This window comes from Helianthus annuus, chromosome 4 (assembly GCF_002127325.2).
Source record: "Helianthus annuus cultivar XRQ/B chromosome 4, HanXRQr2.0-SUNRISE, whole genome shotgun sequence".
Classification (NCBI taxonomy): Eukaryota; Viridiplantae; Streptophyta; class Magnoliopsida; order Asterales; family Asteraceae; genus Helianthus; species Helianthus annuus.
In genome coordinates, this window is record NC_035436.2 from 11,378,795 (window position 1) to 11,394,922 (window position 16,128).

At 36.3% G+C, this 16,128-nt stretch overlaps 2 protein-coding genes across 2 annotated transcripts; one reads left to right on the forward strand and one right to left on the reverse strand.

Annotated features, from left to right (window-relative positions):
- The first annotated feature begins 1,418 nt into the window (after positions 1 to 1,418).
- LOC110935741 (pyrophosphate-energized vacuolar membrane proton pump 1) lies at positions 1,419 to 8,260 on the forward strand. The gene is made up of 8 exons (XM_022178083.2): positions 1,419 to 1,763; positions 3,547 to 4,121; positions 4,196 to 4,575; positions 4,940 to 5,026; positions 5,667 to 5,997; positions 6,587 to 6,997; positions 7,096 to 7,155; positions 7,779 to 8,260. The coding sequence occupies exons 1-8, from the start codon at positions 1,511 to 1,513 to the stop codon at positions 7,980 to 7,982; spliced, it is 2,301 nt and encodes a 766-aa protein (XP_022033775.1). The 5' UTR covers positions 1,419 to 1,510; the 3' UTR covers positions 7,983 to 8,260.
- A 3,495-nt stretch (positions 8,261 to 11,755) lies between these two features.
- On the reverse strand, positions 11,756 to 14,277 carry LOC110935742 (phosphopantothenoylcysteine decarboxylase subunit VHS3). The gene is made up of 3 exons (XM_022178084.2): positions 14,016 to 14,277; positions 12,977 to 13,035; positions 11,756 to 12,245 (listed from the first exon to the last, which is right to left on the reverse strand). The coding sequence occupies exons 1-3, from the start codon at positions 14,130 to 14,132 to the stop codon at positions 11,918 to 11,920; spliced, it is 504 nt and encodes a 167-aa protein (XP_022033776.1). The 5' UTR covers positions 14,133 to 14,277; the 3' UTR covers positions 11,756 to 11,917.
- Positions 14,278 to 16,128: the final 1,851 nt, after the last annotated feature.

A 16,128-nucleotide genomic window follows, 5' to 3' on the forward strand; every position in this document is an offset into this window, starting at 1 on the left:
GCCGGCCCTGCCCAGATCTGGCGTAAAAAAGCCCCGGTGAGCGGGCAGCCCTCATCGAATTGTGGGGAAAGTGGAATGGTGTGTGACAACAGTCATATGACCGATAAATTCAAAAAAAAAATTTAATAAATACCTTTCTTCGATTCAACCATCTTTCACACAATTCTATTACTTTCTCTTCTCTAAAAATTGTCGTTCCCCACATTCAATCCACACACAAAAAATGAAAAGGCACGGTGTTTCTTTTTACATTAATGTAACTTTTTTTTCTAATTTTTGGTTGAGTAAAATGTTATTTTAGTCATTGTGGTATGAGCCATTTTATCACTTTAGTTCAAATGTTTCATTTCTTACCTATCGATTTAAAAAGTTTTAATATTATTATTTATTCCAACTAACTTAACCTCAATTAGTCAAGGGCGTTTTTATCATTCCGTCTATTGGATCCTCTGTGAGTTCTTAGAAAAGAGAAAAGATTAATGCTTGATTTTGTTTATCAAAAGTAAAAGGGTAAGAGAGAATATATTCAAAGGATTTTGTTTTTCTATTTAAAAGAAAGTGGACATACGATAAATTCAAAATAAGGAACAATACTATTTCCTTTTATTTAATATAAGAAGAGACGTACATACGATAAATTCAAAATAAGGAACTAGTGATATAATAGTATTTATTTTTTTTAATAATAAGGGACGCATAATTTGGATTCCACCTTTTCTAATAATAGGTCCTTGCGTAGTCGAGCGCCATCTAGTTGCGAAATTTGAGATTTCCGACCGGGGTTGAAAACGTATATACCTAAAAAAATTATAAAAATGTAAGGTCTAAAACATATGTACCTAATATTTTTTATACGAAAATTACATACCGGATACTATTGGGTGAAAAGTTCGCCCGACACCTTCTATCCTGCGCCTCTGGCGTCAACCGTGATGGTCACCATGGCGCCTCCAAAGTGCTGGAAACACCCCCTCCACCCCCACCCCTGCGTTGTGCATTGTGCAATGTGCATTTCGTGGGCCGCAATTATGATAACGGGGTGATGTTGGATGAGTGTTGATGAAAGTAAATATGTTTTGTAAAGTATGTGGTGAGGTTATACGATGTTAACCATTACACCCAAATGTTCTACATGTGATATTATAACGTGTGGCCAGTACACAAATGGCATAAAGAAACGTATAATTTGGATCCCACCTTCAAAAAGAATAGACTATCAATCAATAAAAGTATAAAAACACTTAAATGCCAAATGTTTCCAAATCACACTTCCTAAAACCTTAAACCCGATCCTTCATTCTCCACCGTCCGATTAAAAGTGCGGCTACACCGAACAACCCTAAAAGCATCCAATCCCATGCTCACGTGTCCACCTTATCCTCTCTATCTCTCTCTATATATACACACTATAAATACAACACCGCTTCCTACTACACCACTCTCCCAAACAACCTCTCTTAATTTCTCCAACAACTTATCCTCCCAAAACGTCGTCGTTTCATTCCTCTCCATGGCTCCAACCGTACTGTCAACATTTGCGACGGAGATTATTATTCCGGTTTGCGCCGTTATCGGAATTGTTTTTTCGTTAATCCAATGGTTTTTAGTGTCTAGGGTTAAGATGACACCTGACCGTAACGCTAATAATAATAACAATAGTAATAAAAACGGGTATGATGATTACTTGATTGAAGAAGAAGAGGGAGTTAATGATCATAACGTTGTTGTTAAGTGTGCTGAGATTCAGAACGCCATTTCTGAAGGTATCATGTTATTATTCTTATATTATAAATATGTTGTTAATTGTTGGTTTTTTTTTTTTGTTTGGAATTAGTTGGAGGTTTAGGTAGATAAAGTTAGTTTTTTGAGTAAACTTCCGTTTTGCTCCATGTGGTTTGGTTATTTTAACGGTTTTGCTCCAATAGTTTAAAAATAGTCATTTTCATCTCTGATCTTTCGAGTTTGTCGCAAGTTTGCTCCCTAATCTTTCGAGTTTGTCGCCAGTTTCCTCCCTGATGGAGTTAGAGGCTGGGAGCAAAATGAAGATAAGTTAGAAAAATCAGGGAGGAAAACGGCTATTTTTAAACTATTGGAGCAAAACCGTTAAAATGACCAAACCACAGGGAGCAAAACGGAAGTTTACTCTAGTTTTTTTTTGTTTGGATGGTGATATGTGATTGCTTTTATTAATGGATTGGTGGTCCTATTGTGGTTTTCGGTGGTTTTTGCTAGGGTTGGTCTGGTAAATCGTATCTTATCGGGTTAACAGGGGTTTAACAGGTCTCTGACGACGCGTATAATATAAGTATTAAATATGAATAGAACTCGTTTAACTACTTGATATCTCATGTCTATAACACAGTGTGTTATGTTTTAGAGTAAATTACGTTTTTTTGGCCTTTGTGGTTATATCACTTTTACTATATTAGCTCAAAATAAGAATTTTTAACATATCTGCTCCCATGGTCTCTATACCTAACCATTTTGGCCCCTAAGTCTAACCATTTTAGCCCCGATAGTATTTATAACTAACCATTTTGGCCCCCCGATCTCTAGACTTAGGGGCCAAAATGGTTAGTTATAGAAACCATAGGAGCAGATATGTTAAAAATTCTTATTTTGGGCTAATATAGTAAAAGTGATATAACCACATGGGCCAAAATGTAATTTACTCTATGTTTTATTTACCAAAAAAAGAAACGAGGGACCCACGTAATTTTATTTATTTAAAAAAAAGAAAAAAATCACATTGTTTACTTTTTTTAGTAAACAGGTCTAATCGTGTGTTACACAGATATATATTGCCAGACCTAGCGAGGGGTGTGTCATGTGTGGATCAGTTTTTAGCGAAAACCGAACCAAAATCGAAAACGGATCGGTTTTGGTTTTTCGGTTTTCTGTTTGGTTTGGTTTGGTTTGGTTTGGTTATGGATAGATTTTTAGTTTCACATTTGGGCTTGAAATGTTTTGAGTCTCAAAAACTGGCCCATAAAATGAATTTAGTCTTTTTAGCCCAAAATAATGAATGTGTTTGATCCAATAACAAGCAATCAAACAAGTTGAGTGTGGTTCGGTTTTGTTTCGGTTATTGAGGTCAGAGGTCAGTTCTGTTCAGTTTTGAAGGGAGGTATAGTCGAAACTGACCCGTAATGTCGGTTTAAAAGAGCAAAACTGAACAGTTGTTTATTAGTTTGGGTCTGTCATTTCGGAGCGGTTTGGTTTTGGAGTTAGGCATTGTCTAAACCGACCCGTAGTTTTCAGTTGAAAAACAAATCCGAACAGTGCTTATTTGTTTGGGCCGGTCATTTAGACGCGGTCCGGTTTTAGAGTCGGGCATAGTCGAAACTGACCCGTAATTAGTTTGGGTCAGTTACTTCAGTGTGGTTCGGTTTTGGAATGAGGTACAGTCAAAACCGACCTGTAATTGTCGTTAAAGAAAATCAGTTATTTCGGTTCAGTTTTGTCGGTTAATCAGTTTTCTGCAAACCAGTCACCTCTACTTTCTGCTAATTCATACCTCGTTTTGTTACGTTTCAAACGCAACAGGTGCGACCTCCTTCTTGTTTACCGAATACCAATACGTCGGTATTTTCATGGTGGTTTTCGCAATCTTAATCTTCCTTTTCCTGGGCTCCGTCGAGGGTTTCAGCACGAAAAGCCAGAAATGCACGTATAACGTCCACCAGATGTGCAAACCCGCACTCGCAACCGCCGCCTTCAGTACAATCGCGTTCCTACTCGGAGCAATCACCTCGCTCATTTCCGGATTCCTCGGGATGAAAATCGCCACTTACGCTAACGCAAGGACAACGCTTGAAGCCCGAAAAGGCGTCGGTAAAGCTTTCGTTACCGCGTTCAGGTCCGGTGCTGTAATGGGCTTTCTTCTTGCCGCAAGCGGGCTATTGGTCTTGTACATCGCGATTAATCTGTTTAAGTTGTATTACGGGGACGATTGGGAAGGGCTTTTTGAAGCGATAACTGGTTACGGACTCGGTGGTTCGTCGATGGCTCTGTTCGGAAGAGTCGGTGGAGGTATATATACGAAAGCGGCTGATGTCGGTGCGGATCTTGTCGGGAAGATTGAACGGAACATTCCGGAAGATGACCCTAGAAATCCAGCTGTAAGTGAAATTAATATTATTGTTTTTTAAGCATGTAAATGAACCGAACGAACACGAACATATTTTTATTATAGGTTATCGCCGATAACGTTGGAGATAATGTTGGGGACATTGCCGGAATGGGATCGGATCTTTTCGGCTCATATGCCGAATCATCGTGTGCCGCACTCGTTGTTGCTTCGATTTCTTCTTTCGGAATCGAGCACGACTTCACTGCAATGTGTTATCCGTTGCTTGTGAGCTCTGTTGGGATTATCGTTTGCTTGATAACCACGCTGTTTGCAACTGATTTCTTTGAAATCAAAGTCGTTGATGAGATTCAATCGGCGTTGAAAAAACAGCTTATCATCTCCACTGTTCTTATGACCGTTGGTATCGCAATCGTTAGCTTCATTGGGCTCCCGACATCGTTCACGATATTCAATTTCGGTGTTCAGAAGGTCGTGTATAACTGGTAAGCAAAAGTTGAACCTCGTCCCTGAGGTTTGGCCAGTTATGCGACTTTTGTTCAAAGGTTTGTTTTTCCACATCTGGATCCAAAAGGTTTGAAATCTTGCCATTTTCATCTGGCTCGTTAACTCCATCCATTTTTTCTCCGTTAAGTTAACAAAAAAGGCGAAAATACCCCTGACTTAACGGAGAAAATTGGATGGAGTTAACGTGCTGGATGAAAATGCCAAGATTTCAAACTTTTTGGATCCAGATATGAAAAAACAAACTTTTGGACGTAAGTCGCAAAACTGTCCAAACCTCAGGGATGAAAATGGCATTTTACTCTTGAATAAATGTCGGTGTTTATTTTCGTCGTATATATGCAGGCAACTGTTCTTGTGTGTATGTGTCGGTCTTTGGGCTGGACTAATCATTGGTTTTGTGACCGAGTACTACACCAGCAATGCTTACAGGTATATTTATATATAACCTTAAAACAATGACCCATTGAACCCCAAACTTTGATATAATGTTAAAAGTAGCGCTCTAACTTTGTAAATGTCACTTTGAGTCCCTCAAGTTTCTAAAGTTTTGAGTTTACCCTAAAACTAATTTCTTACGTTTTTATTTCTTTGTACGTGTTGGTATAAATTCGAGTTCGTATACGCCTTAACGTAATTTTTGTTTGGAAACAAATCGGGTCAAATATAATATGGTTTCATTTGATGGTATAAATTTGAGTTGCTGTACGTTTCGGCATAAATTTAGTCCGGAAACGAGTCGGGTCGATTGTAGTCTATACATTATCACGTTGCGATGCCACCGCACCACGATGCGTTACGATGCCACCGCACATGTTCATTTTTTGTACGTGTTGAGTTGTCTACGTTTTGACGTAAATTTTGTTTGGAAACAAGTCGGGTCAAATATAATACATTTTGGTATGAATTCGGATTATTCTACATTTCAACGTAAATTTAATTCAAAAACGAGTCGGGTTGATTGTAGGCTATAATTTATCACGTCACATACCGGTAAAAAAACTAGTTTATTTTTTATATTTTTTAGATTCGTTTATCGTCATTTATTAATTTATTTTCTAATGATGTGCAGCCCGGTACAAGATGTTGCTGACTCCTGCAGGACTGGAGCCGCAACAAACGTTATTTTCGGTCTCGCATTGGGATATAAATCCGTAATCATTCCTATTTTTGCTATAGCAATCAGCATCTTTGTTAGTTTTAGCTTTGCTGCCATGTACGGTATTGCGGTTGCTGCTCTTGGAATGCTTAGCACCATTGCCACTGGTCTCGCTATAGACGCTTACGGGCCCATCAGTGACAATGCTGGGGGCATTGCTGAGATGGCGGGTATGAGTCATAGGATCCGTGAGAGGACTGACGCCCTTGATGCTGCCGGCAACACCACTGCCGCCATCGGAAAGGTGATTAATTTCTTTCTTGATAATGTAGAACTCATATTGATTCTAAACGGGTCGTGTTCGTGGGTTGACGGGTTCAACCTGACCCAAAAGCGGAAATTTTAGACTAACCCGAACAAGACTGACGACCCGGACTCGAAAATCGTGTCATACATATGAACCTGAACACAACCTGAATATTCGCGGGTTGACCTGAACATGACCCGTTCAACCTGATTTTTTTTTTTAATTTTTTCGCAAATTAATATATCAAAATCTAAATGTACTACAAAAAAAAAATACAAACGTATATAATACAATTACATTTTAATTATAAAATCTTATGTTTATTTTTGTTTTTAAGTTATAATTATGGCATAAAATACACACCCAATTTAATTTAAGAAATGAAACATACTGTAAAAATATATAATACAAATTGGTTAAACGGGTCAACCCGCCAACTCAACTAGGTTGACACGAACCTGACCCATTTAGCTAAACGGGTCGCGGGTTCAACCTGAAACTGACCCGAACTTGTTTAGACTAAACCCAAACCCGTTTAGAAATTCACATCCCTAAATTCTAACGGTCATTCACATTATCTTTTTAGGGATTTGCTATCGGTTCGGCGGCACTGGTCTCGTTAGCGCTATTCGGAGCCTTCGTGAGCCGTGCAGGCATCGAGACGGTCGATGTTCTAACACCGAAAGTCTTCATAGGTCTAATCGTTGGTGCGATGCTTCCGTACTGGTTTTCAGCCATGACGATGAAGAGTGTGGGAAGTGCCGCCTTGAAAATGGTGGAGGAAGTTAGGCGGCAGTTTAACACGATTCCGGGACTCATGGAAGGCCTTGCGAAGCCTGATTATACCACGTGTGTGAAAATCTCGACCGATGCGTCTATTAAGGAAATGATCCCGCCTGGCGCCCTTGTGATACTGACTCCTTTGATCGTCGGCACGTTTTTTGGAGTCGAGACTCTTTCGGGTGTCCTTGCTGGCGCGCTAGTTTCTGGTGTTCAGGTAATGCTTATTTTTAAATAAGTTTGCATAAAGGTTAAAATGAAGTTAATATTTTTACAGGTGAGTTGTTTAAAACTTAACGAATTTGCGGTGTGCAGGTGGCGATTTCTGCATCGAACACCGGTGGTGCATGGGACAATGCCAAGAAGTATATTGAGGTGATTATCTGTTTTAGATGCTATCATAAGGAAGTTTTAGGGTTGCAAACGAACCGAATGTTCAGCGAACACTTCATGAACCTCTGGCGGGAAATTCGTGTGTGTTCGTTTAGTTAACTTAACTGAACAAACATGAACAGAGGCCGCGTTCGTTCATTTATGTTCGTGAATGTTCGTAACGTGTTTGTTTATGCTCAATAGTTTGTTACCGCTTTTAATTTTTATATTTGATTAAATTCTTTAAAATTCTGACAAATAAAATATTAATAAGTATTAGTGTATTATATATATTCTGTTCATGAACGCTTGTTTGTGCTCGTTTGTTTTCATTTGTGCTCATGAACATTAGCTTGTGTTCATGAGCGTTCGTTACCTAAAATTAACAAACGAACAAACCTGAACACGTTCATTTCCTTAACGAACGAACACGAACGGAAAATCTCATTCAGCAAGTGTTCATGAACAGTTTGTGAACACATAACCTTACAAATGAACACGAACAATGCCTTAGATTTTATTCATAAAAAAAGAATGATCCGTTTTTAAGTGTTGGGGGGAAACCTCTAGCTATCTTCTGTGGTCTATGCTACTATCGATTTTGACCCTTTACATTTATCGTCCAGGCTGGTGCATCAGAACATGCAAGAACCCTCGGACCAAAGGGGTCTGAACCACACAAAGCCGCTGTGATCGGTGACACCATCGGTGACCCGCTCAAGGACACGTCAGGCCCATCACTCAACATTCTGATCAAACTGATGGCTGTGGAATCACTTGTGTTTGCACCCTTCTTTGCTGCTCATGGTGGTTTGCTCTTTAAACTGTAGTCATCAGCCATCTTTTAGCACTTAAGTTAGCCTCTCTCTCTTTTTTTTCTGTTTCAAAATGTTAGAGCTCATAGATAGTCAAATGATGATGATGATGATAACATGATGATGTTGGAACATGTGTTAGTTTTTTTTTTTTTTTTTTTTTTTTTTTTTTTTTTTGTGTTGGACTGGTTAATGGTTCTAGATGTTTGCTGGCTTTTATGGTTGTAGACTTCTAGAAAAAGAAACTGTATCTCTGTTTTTTGGAGTATACAAGAAGCAGCAGTTAAGTGTCATGATATCAGCGCCGATTTTTTCGGCTTTCTTAGTTGGTGTTGGTTTCTATTCAAGAATCACTATGGGTGTGAGGATCGGGATGGGGTGTTCAAAAAGCTCGAAGCTTGCTCGAAAAAAGCTCGTTTTGTTTTTTGTTTTGGAGCCGATACAGCTCTCAATGGCTAGCTCGGCTCTATGACTCAACTCGATGGTTTGTGTATATATGCGTGTATGGTTTTAGAAATGTGTTAATTTTTTTAAGTTCTCAATAACTAAAAAAAAATTAATAAAAAGGTAAAAAAGTTAATGAGCTGGCTCGATCGGGCTTGAGTTGGCTCGAAGTTTTTATGAGCCGAGCTTAAGCTTGATATTTTAGCTCGAAAAATACACGAGCCGAGCCGCTCATTTAAGTTCGAGCTCGAACCCAGCCCTAATATGGATATAGGTATCTAAAGTTCTAAACCCAAGTGGGTATGGAGAATAACCTGTTTAAACCGAACATTCATCAAAGTCAACACTTGCCCCTAGAAAAGTCAACATATGTCGCATAACTAGGTGATGCCTGCCCGTGTTGTGGGGTGATAGTCGAATAATTGTCAACCAATTAAAAAACAGTACTATAGTTTTGCTAGAAAGGAAAGGTAAAAAGAGTGTTAGGCAACTTCTTGACACGATTTTTAGCTGGGGCAAAGTTATATTTTTATTTTTACTTGAGGGAAAAAACGAATTTTTTACCGAGGGCGAATTCATATTTTTTAGATCGGGGCAAAAGGGTAAATGTATTTTGAAGTTGGGGCATAACCATGTTTTTTAACTAAGGGCAAAAACGTAATTTTAAAGTGGGTAAAAAATATTAAACTGGTTGGTCAAATGGGTATTGCCCTCCGCCCATTTAAACCAATGGCAGAGAAAAACTATTCAGGGGCAAAGACGTAATTTTAAAGCGGGTAAAAAATAATAAACTAGTTTGTCGAATGGTGTATTGCCGGCTGGCCATTTCGACCAATGGCAAGGAAACCCTGTCATGGTAAATATAGATATCCCTTTTTTAGTTATAGATAGCTAAATTAAAAAAAAAAACTTTACTGACGCCATTTTTGGCCAATAAACAAAGAAACCTATTCCCCTCCACGTAAATGTATATGTAGGAAATTTCTAGCATATGATCCAATTTTATCAGGGTGTCACATAACCCTACGATCAAAATGATTGATTCGCGACACTTTTGATCACATGATTCGGACATTGATCACTTATAAAGTACTGATTCGTGACAAACCATTTTCTGAGTATGAGGCACATTGTCACATGACCTCACAATCAACCTACATGACACTTTTGTTTATAAAGCGCAAACATTGACGACTTTAACAACATTCCGATTTCCGAGTATGTCACATTGTCACATGACCATACAATCGGCCCTACAATCAACCAACGTGACACTTTTGGTCACAAGACACAAACCTTCCACAAACTCAAAACGAAATCCAAATTGTCTGGAACTCATAAAAATTGTGTGTATTACTCAAAACATACAGTGCCAAATGAATTCCCTCACTTTTCTAACCCAATTAATAAACGGGTCGTGTTTGGATTGACATGCTTCACCCATTCAAAACTAGAATAAAAATTTATATTAGGTAAACTTTCCAACCCATTTAAATTGTTTATTACAACATGTTTTCGACCAACCCGTTTATGATCCATATAATCCGTTTACGACTGGTCACTATACTTTTAAAAACTTGCAAAATATCACATTACCTGAAAATAACAACTTAGGGAACATATAGGCTGTAACCACCCCATAAAACTCATAGCCCATAAAAATAACACTCTTTATTTGAAGTAGAGGATAATAAAAAGGGCATAAATAGCATAAATTTGAAAATAAGTATATTATAAATTATGATTTTTTAATTGCATATTATATATGTTTTAAAAAGAGACTTGAAAATAACCTTGATTAATGTAGCAATTTGAAGTTGTGATGATTCTTTGAGAAATTTTATTTTATTTTCATATTATAAATTTGCAACAAGTTGTTGCTTTATATTGTTGTAATGTATGCATTAGGGGTTTCTCAAAAAAAAAGTTACATTTTTCACTTTTAACCCAAAAGGTTTTATCTTTTACATTTTAACCCCTTTTACTTTTTTACTTTTAACCCAAAGTTTTTCATCTTTTACAATTTAACCCCAATACTTTTATATTTTCAACTTTGATTCCCCATATTTTTCATCTTTCGCAAGTTTTTCAGAATTGAAAAACGGAATTGATTAACAAGACTTTCAAACTAATAGAAATTAATATTCCAGAATTAAAAGTTTTGAAAAATCTTGAAAAACCTAAAAAATACACTTCAAGAGTGAAACAACGTTTAAACAAGAAAAAGGGTTACAATTCTGGTCCTGGTTTTCAAAAGAAACCAAACCAAAATCGTAGCTACAAAAAGAAAGGCTTAGGTTTTATTTCACCAAAAAATTCTAAAAATGACAAAAATTCTAAAACAAAAACAGAATTTGTTTCAGGTGACCCACTGACCACTTTACATTGTCACATAGGGCCTTTGGCCACAAGACACAAACATTGACCACCTCCCACAAACTCGAAACAAAATCCCAATTGTCTGGAACTCATAAAATTTTGTATATCACTCAAAACATACACTGCCAAATGAATTCCCTCACTTTTCTATGGAAAAATACAACTTTAACCCAATTAATAAATGGGTCGTGTTTGGATTGACATGCTTCACCCATTCAAAATTAGAATGAAAATTTATATTAAGTAAACTTTCCAACCCATTTAAATTGTTTATTACAACACGTTTTCGACCAACCCGTTTATGATCCATATAATCCGTTTCCGTTTACAACTGCTCTCTGTACTTTTAAAAACTTGCAAAATATCATACCTGAAAATAATAACTTAGGAACATTATAAAATAACACTCTTTATTTGAAGTAGAGGATAATAAAAAGGGCATAAATAGCATAAATTTGAAAATAAGTATATTATAAATTTTGATTTTTTTAATTGTATATTATATATGTTTTAAAAAAGAGACTTGAAAATAATCTTGATTAATGTAGCAATTTGAAGTCGTGATAATTGTTTGAGAAATTATAATTATAATGCAATAGGAGAAGATTCTACACAGAACACTAAATATTGCGAGAACACGCAGAATAAAATGAATCACTCATTTTTTCAATCCTAAAAATCTAAAAAGTAAATGAAAATGTTATAAATTTAAGATTTATTGTTTCACACTAGAATTTAAAACAAAATATGAAAAATCTTCAGTTTTTAAATAACCTACACACATGTATGGTATGTGTAGGCTAAATTACCTACATACATGTAGACTATGTGTAGAGAAAATATATGATTTTTATGTATATATAATACACATATGAACGTAAGAAAGATAAAATTTAAGAAATATGAACCTTAAATCCCAAAATTTAGTGATTTAGAGTTGTTCTTTTTGTTCTCGCAATAATTAGTGTTCTATAATGATCCTTATCCTAATGCAATAAAATATAAAATCTTACAAAATTGGAAAATAAAAATGTCCTGATCTAAAGTCAAAAATCTCAAGATCTAAATCTGGTAATGACTAATGAAACAAATGGACTAATGGAAACAAGTCAAACAACATTGTTTTCCTACTTTTTCTTCTTAAATGGTGGTTGGTTCCCTTCCTCTTCCTCGTCGTCTTCATCATCATCCTCGTCATCTTCATCATCATCATCATCGTCGTCGTCTTCATCGTCATCATCGTCATCATCGTCTTCATCATCGTTGGCATCAGAATCACTATCGGCACCCCCTTGTTCATCATCGTCATCTTCTCCAGATGAATCTTCCGCATCATCATCACTGTCATCGCCCACATCAGCATCCTCGTCATCGTCACTATCATCCTCTGATTCACCGTCATCTTTGCATTCAGCGTCAGGGCTTGAAACTTTGTTAAGATCACCAAAAGGAAACCTGCAATTATGTAAACTCCATCTTAAGACACTTGCAGAACACACACACACACACAAAAAAAAAAAAAAAAAAAAAACAAATAAAAAGCCTTGCAGTGGTTGGGTAACGCCGTAACGGGTCAAAACGGGCTGGGGTTGAAACTGGTCATTTTTATCACAAATTAAAGCACGTTAAACCAAGTTGAATTTACCCGCAAACACTTCTTGTGCATTTATTTAAACGAATTATACCTAATAATGGTGTCAGTTATGTTTACAAAAAGAAAAGCCTTGCAGTTGTATGCATTGAAAATAAATAGATCCGCACCATGTTTGACCCGGTCAACCCATTTAACACGTTCCTGTTTTAGCTAATCTCTTTTTTTTTAGTAAATTACGATTTTGGCCCCGGTGGTTATATCACTTTTACCCTTTTAGCCCAAAAGGAAATCTTTTAACATCTGAGCCCCCGACGTCTTTTTTTCTAACCCTTTTGGCCCCTAAAAGTAAATGGATGGGATGGGGTTAGTGTTAGGGGCCAAAAGGGTTGGAAATAAAGACGTTGGGGGCTCAGATGTTAGAAGATTCCTTTTTGGGCTAAAAAGGGTAAAAGTGATATAACCACAGGGGCCAAATTCGTAATTTACTCTTTTTTATTAGACATGTTTGGGATCAAAGTCAAACACTACCCGGAATGACTCGTTCATAAGTAAACGAGCAGAAACATTTGCAAATACAAATACTGTATCATACCTCTTCTCTGCTTCAAGCAGGTCAGCTAAAGCATCAGCATTATTGGATATCGATCCTACCTGAAAAGATAAACATATATAATTAATAAAAAAAAGTAATTGAAATGAAGCAAATTCATGAACATAATCAATAGATCTAAACAAGAAGCTCCTTTAATCGGATCTAGCACACGGTTCTAAGCAATGCTACACACTCATACAAAATTTATAAAATCTAATGTTCTCAGCTTTAACTAAAGCAATCAACTGTTAGTACCGATGTTCAAAAACCATCAAAATCGCCCAACCCACCCAAACCGAGATAAATCTGCCAAAATATTAAAAAAAAATAATATAGAATAACTTTTGTAATCTATATAAGTTTAATAAAAAGTAGTATTTTTCACATATAGAAATCAAAAGATTATAATACGTATAAGTATTTTTTTTTAATTACAATACATATACATCCCTAATTTAACCGCTTTCTCGCTATTATTATTTTTGTTTTTTTTCACCTTATTCTTTCATAAAGGCTTTAATACTCGAAAGGTAAAAAGTTCAATCTTTTTTCTAAACTTACCAGTTAAACTTTCGAAGATCTAATGATACGATTCAGTGCTTAAAAAGCAAACCATCAAAACCGATCCGTTTTTGGTCAGTTCAGCCGGTTCAGTTTAGTTTTTTTTGTTTCCAAAAACCTTACTTACTGGTTCAGCCGTCAAATCCGGCCTAACCGAACCATAAACACTCATAACCATTACCGTTAGAGCACATAACACAGAGCAACCAAATGTAAATCACCATCAATAACAACAAATTTCACAGCAACAGAATAAGATCATAAAATAACTCCACCAGCAGCAACAAATTCCTCAACAAAAAACGCGTTAAATCAATCTAGATCTACAAATCAAAATGAAAACTATATAACCACAACAATAATTCCTCTAATTCACATAACAACAGCAACTTAAAACTATAAAACGCACAGAAACAACTGAAACTAACACAGATCTCGTAAACCTAAACAATAAATTCATAACATAGTGCAGATTTACCAAAAACAGAAGCCAATGAACAGATTTCTGAGCATCCAAAACCGTCTGAACCATCAAACTGAAGATCTCTGCCACCGGAGCACCGGAAACGACGTCGTAGAGCCTCTCAACCTCCATTCTCGGGTTAATTGAGTGTGTTAATGGAGAAATGAGAGGTTTTTGGTGATAGAAGTCGTTAAGTTTGAAGGATTTAGGGTTTTTGTTGACAATTAGGGTTCCTGATTTTTTTTTATTTTTTTGGTGATTTTGACCAAATTCAAATCGGTCAAACGGTCAAGTGCTTTTTACTATGGTCTAGTGGTCTCCTCCATTTGATGTGGACAGGATAATTTTCTATAGACTAAATTATCATTTTGGTTCTTCTGGTTTAACCAGTTTAATCGTTTCAGTTAAAAAAAATATTTTAATATATTAGACCCTAAGATTGTATTTTATAAGGATTTTGGCCTTCTTATACTAACTATGTTACTTTTTCTAGTTAAATATAAGGGTGGAGGGTATGATTCAAACACTTTAGGGTGTTTGAGTTTTCTCTACCCAATAATCTCATGCCATGTCAACTCCCTCCTTTTACTCTCTATTTTCTACTCAAACACTAGGAGTGATTCAAACACCCACTCAATTAAAAAAATAAAAAATTTCATTGGTTCTCTCTATCCTCTCTCCTCTCTCTCCTCTCCCTTTGTTCATCTTGACCTTCGGTGAATACTCACCGAAAAAACCTCCTCTCTCCTACTCCCCACGCACCGATCATTCACCCGGTATCATTCCCCCCGCGGCAACCCAACTCCCCCCATCCACTCCCTGCAATCACTCCGATCCCCCTAAGGGTATTATGGTCCTTTTATAGCTTAGGGGCTGTTTATTTAGTTATAAATTTCTTTTAATATTTTTATTTATGTAATTACTTAATTTTTTTTATTTCTATATTTCACTTCACGATTATAATTTAACAAAATATGTTTTAAATATAAAAATAAATACATATTTCTTAAACAACTTTTTTTATACTACGAAGAAGAAGAATCCTAGAACAAAATGAGAAGTAGCTAACCAACTTCTAGGAGACACATGATTGACTGCATTGATCTCGGTAGCTACTCCACCCACGGAATTTAAAGAACCTAAAGGAGCATGAGTCATATATTCTGCGGAACGACGTTCTTGTCAAGGTTGTATGTCTTTTTTCAGCCGACTCAAGTCCAACCCATTTGGACCCCTTAGAGGTTCTAACCAAGGAGCGCGCAAATCCCAAAAATGCATAGTTTCTCCTCCAAAAATGACTTCTCCGGTCAGGGAACGCATTAAATATTTACCTAAACCGGTAGGCCCTTGAGCGGATCCTACGTTAGCTCCAAGACGTTGGTCTCTAACTAGAAAAGTAAATGCTTGAGCTTGATAAGCTTCTGGTCCAGTGGGTCCATAAAACTCACTAGGATAAGCCGTATTATTGAATCAGACAAAACAACAAGCAAGCTGGTTGACCAAAATGAGGATCCCAAATTTTTTGCCTTCAAACTTTTTTCTGATAAGAATTATTATTGTTCATTTTTTTATTTTTTTTATTGAACAGAAAAGAAAAAGAAGAAACTAATTTATCATTTTTTGTTATATCGCTAGATAGAATGCAAAGGGAAATAAGTGTTGTTTTTCAAAAGAATGTTTTTTTAACCTTTTTAAACCGTGTATCGTTTTTAAAATCGTTTCTTTTTAAACTATTTGTTTTTAAAATCGTTCTTTTTAAAGTCATTAGTTTTTTTTTAATTGAACAGTTCATTTTTACCATTTTTTTATAACCATATGTTTTTTAAACAATTCATTTTTTTAAAGTCGTTCATTTTTAAGACTTGAGTCGCGATCTTAAAAAGAGAAAACAATAGTTATGAAACTTTCCAAACCGATTTAATGAGAGTAACACGTCCACCAACAGATAACAAAGAAGCCTTCTAAAGAGATAATCAGGACTTGAAAATATCAAAAATGAACTTCCGATTGGCTAGCCGATTCATATCCGCCCCGACCAACACCCCCAAATGCACAAAAGGAACCTACCGAACTTTACAATTCAAGGCCATAGCCATCTTTTCAACCTCAAACGAGTCCGCACCAATCC

Excerpts from the sequence above, each read along its gene's own strand:
- LOC110935741 (XM_022178083.2), top strand. The coding sequence starts at position 1,511 with ATGGCTCCAACCGTACTGTCAACATTTGCGACGGAGATTATTATTCCG. Across the intron at positions 5,027-5,666 it reads TACACCAGCAATGCTTACAG|CCCGGTACAAGATGTTGCTG; the intron begins GTATATTTATAT and ends AATGATGTGCAG. Across the intron at positions 5,998-6,586 it reads CCACTGCCGCCATCGGAAAG|GGATTTGCTATCGGTTCGGC; the intron begins GTGATTAATTTC and ends TTATCTTTTTAG.
- LOC110935742 (XM_022178084.2), bottom strand. The coding sequence starts at position 14,132 with ATGGAGGTTGAGAGGCTCTACGACGTCGTTTCCGGTGCTCCGGTGGCA. Across the intron at positions 13,036-14,015 it reads TTCATTGGCTTCTGTTTTTG|GTAGGATCGATATCCAATAA; the intron begins GTAAATCTGCAC and ends TTATCTTTTCAG. Across the intron at positions 12,246-12,976 it reads CTGCTTGAAGCAGAGAAGAG|GTTTCCTTTTGGTGATCTTA; the intron begins GTATGATACAGT and ends ACATAATTGCAG.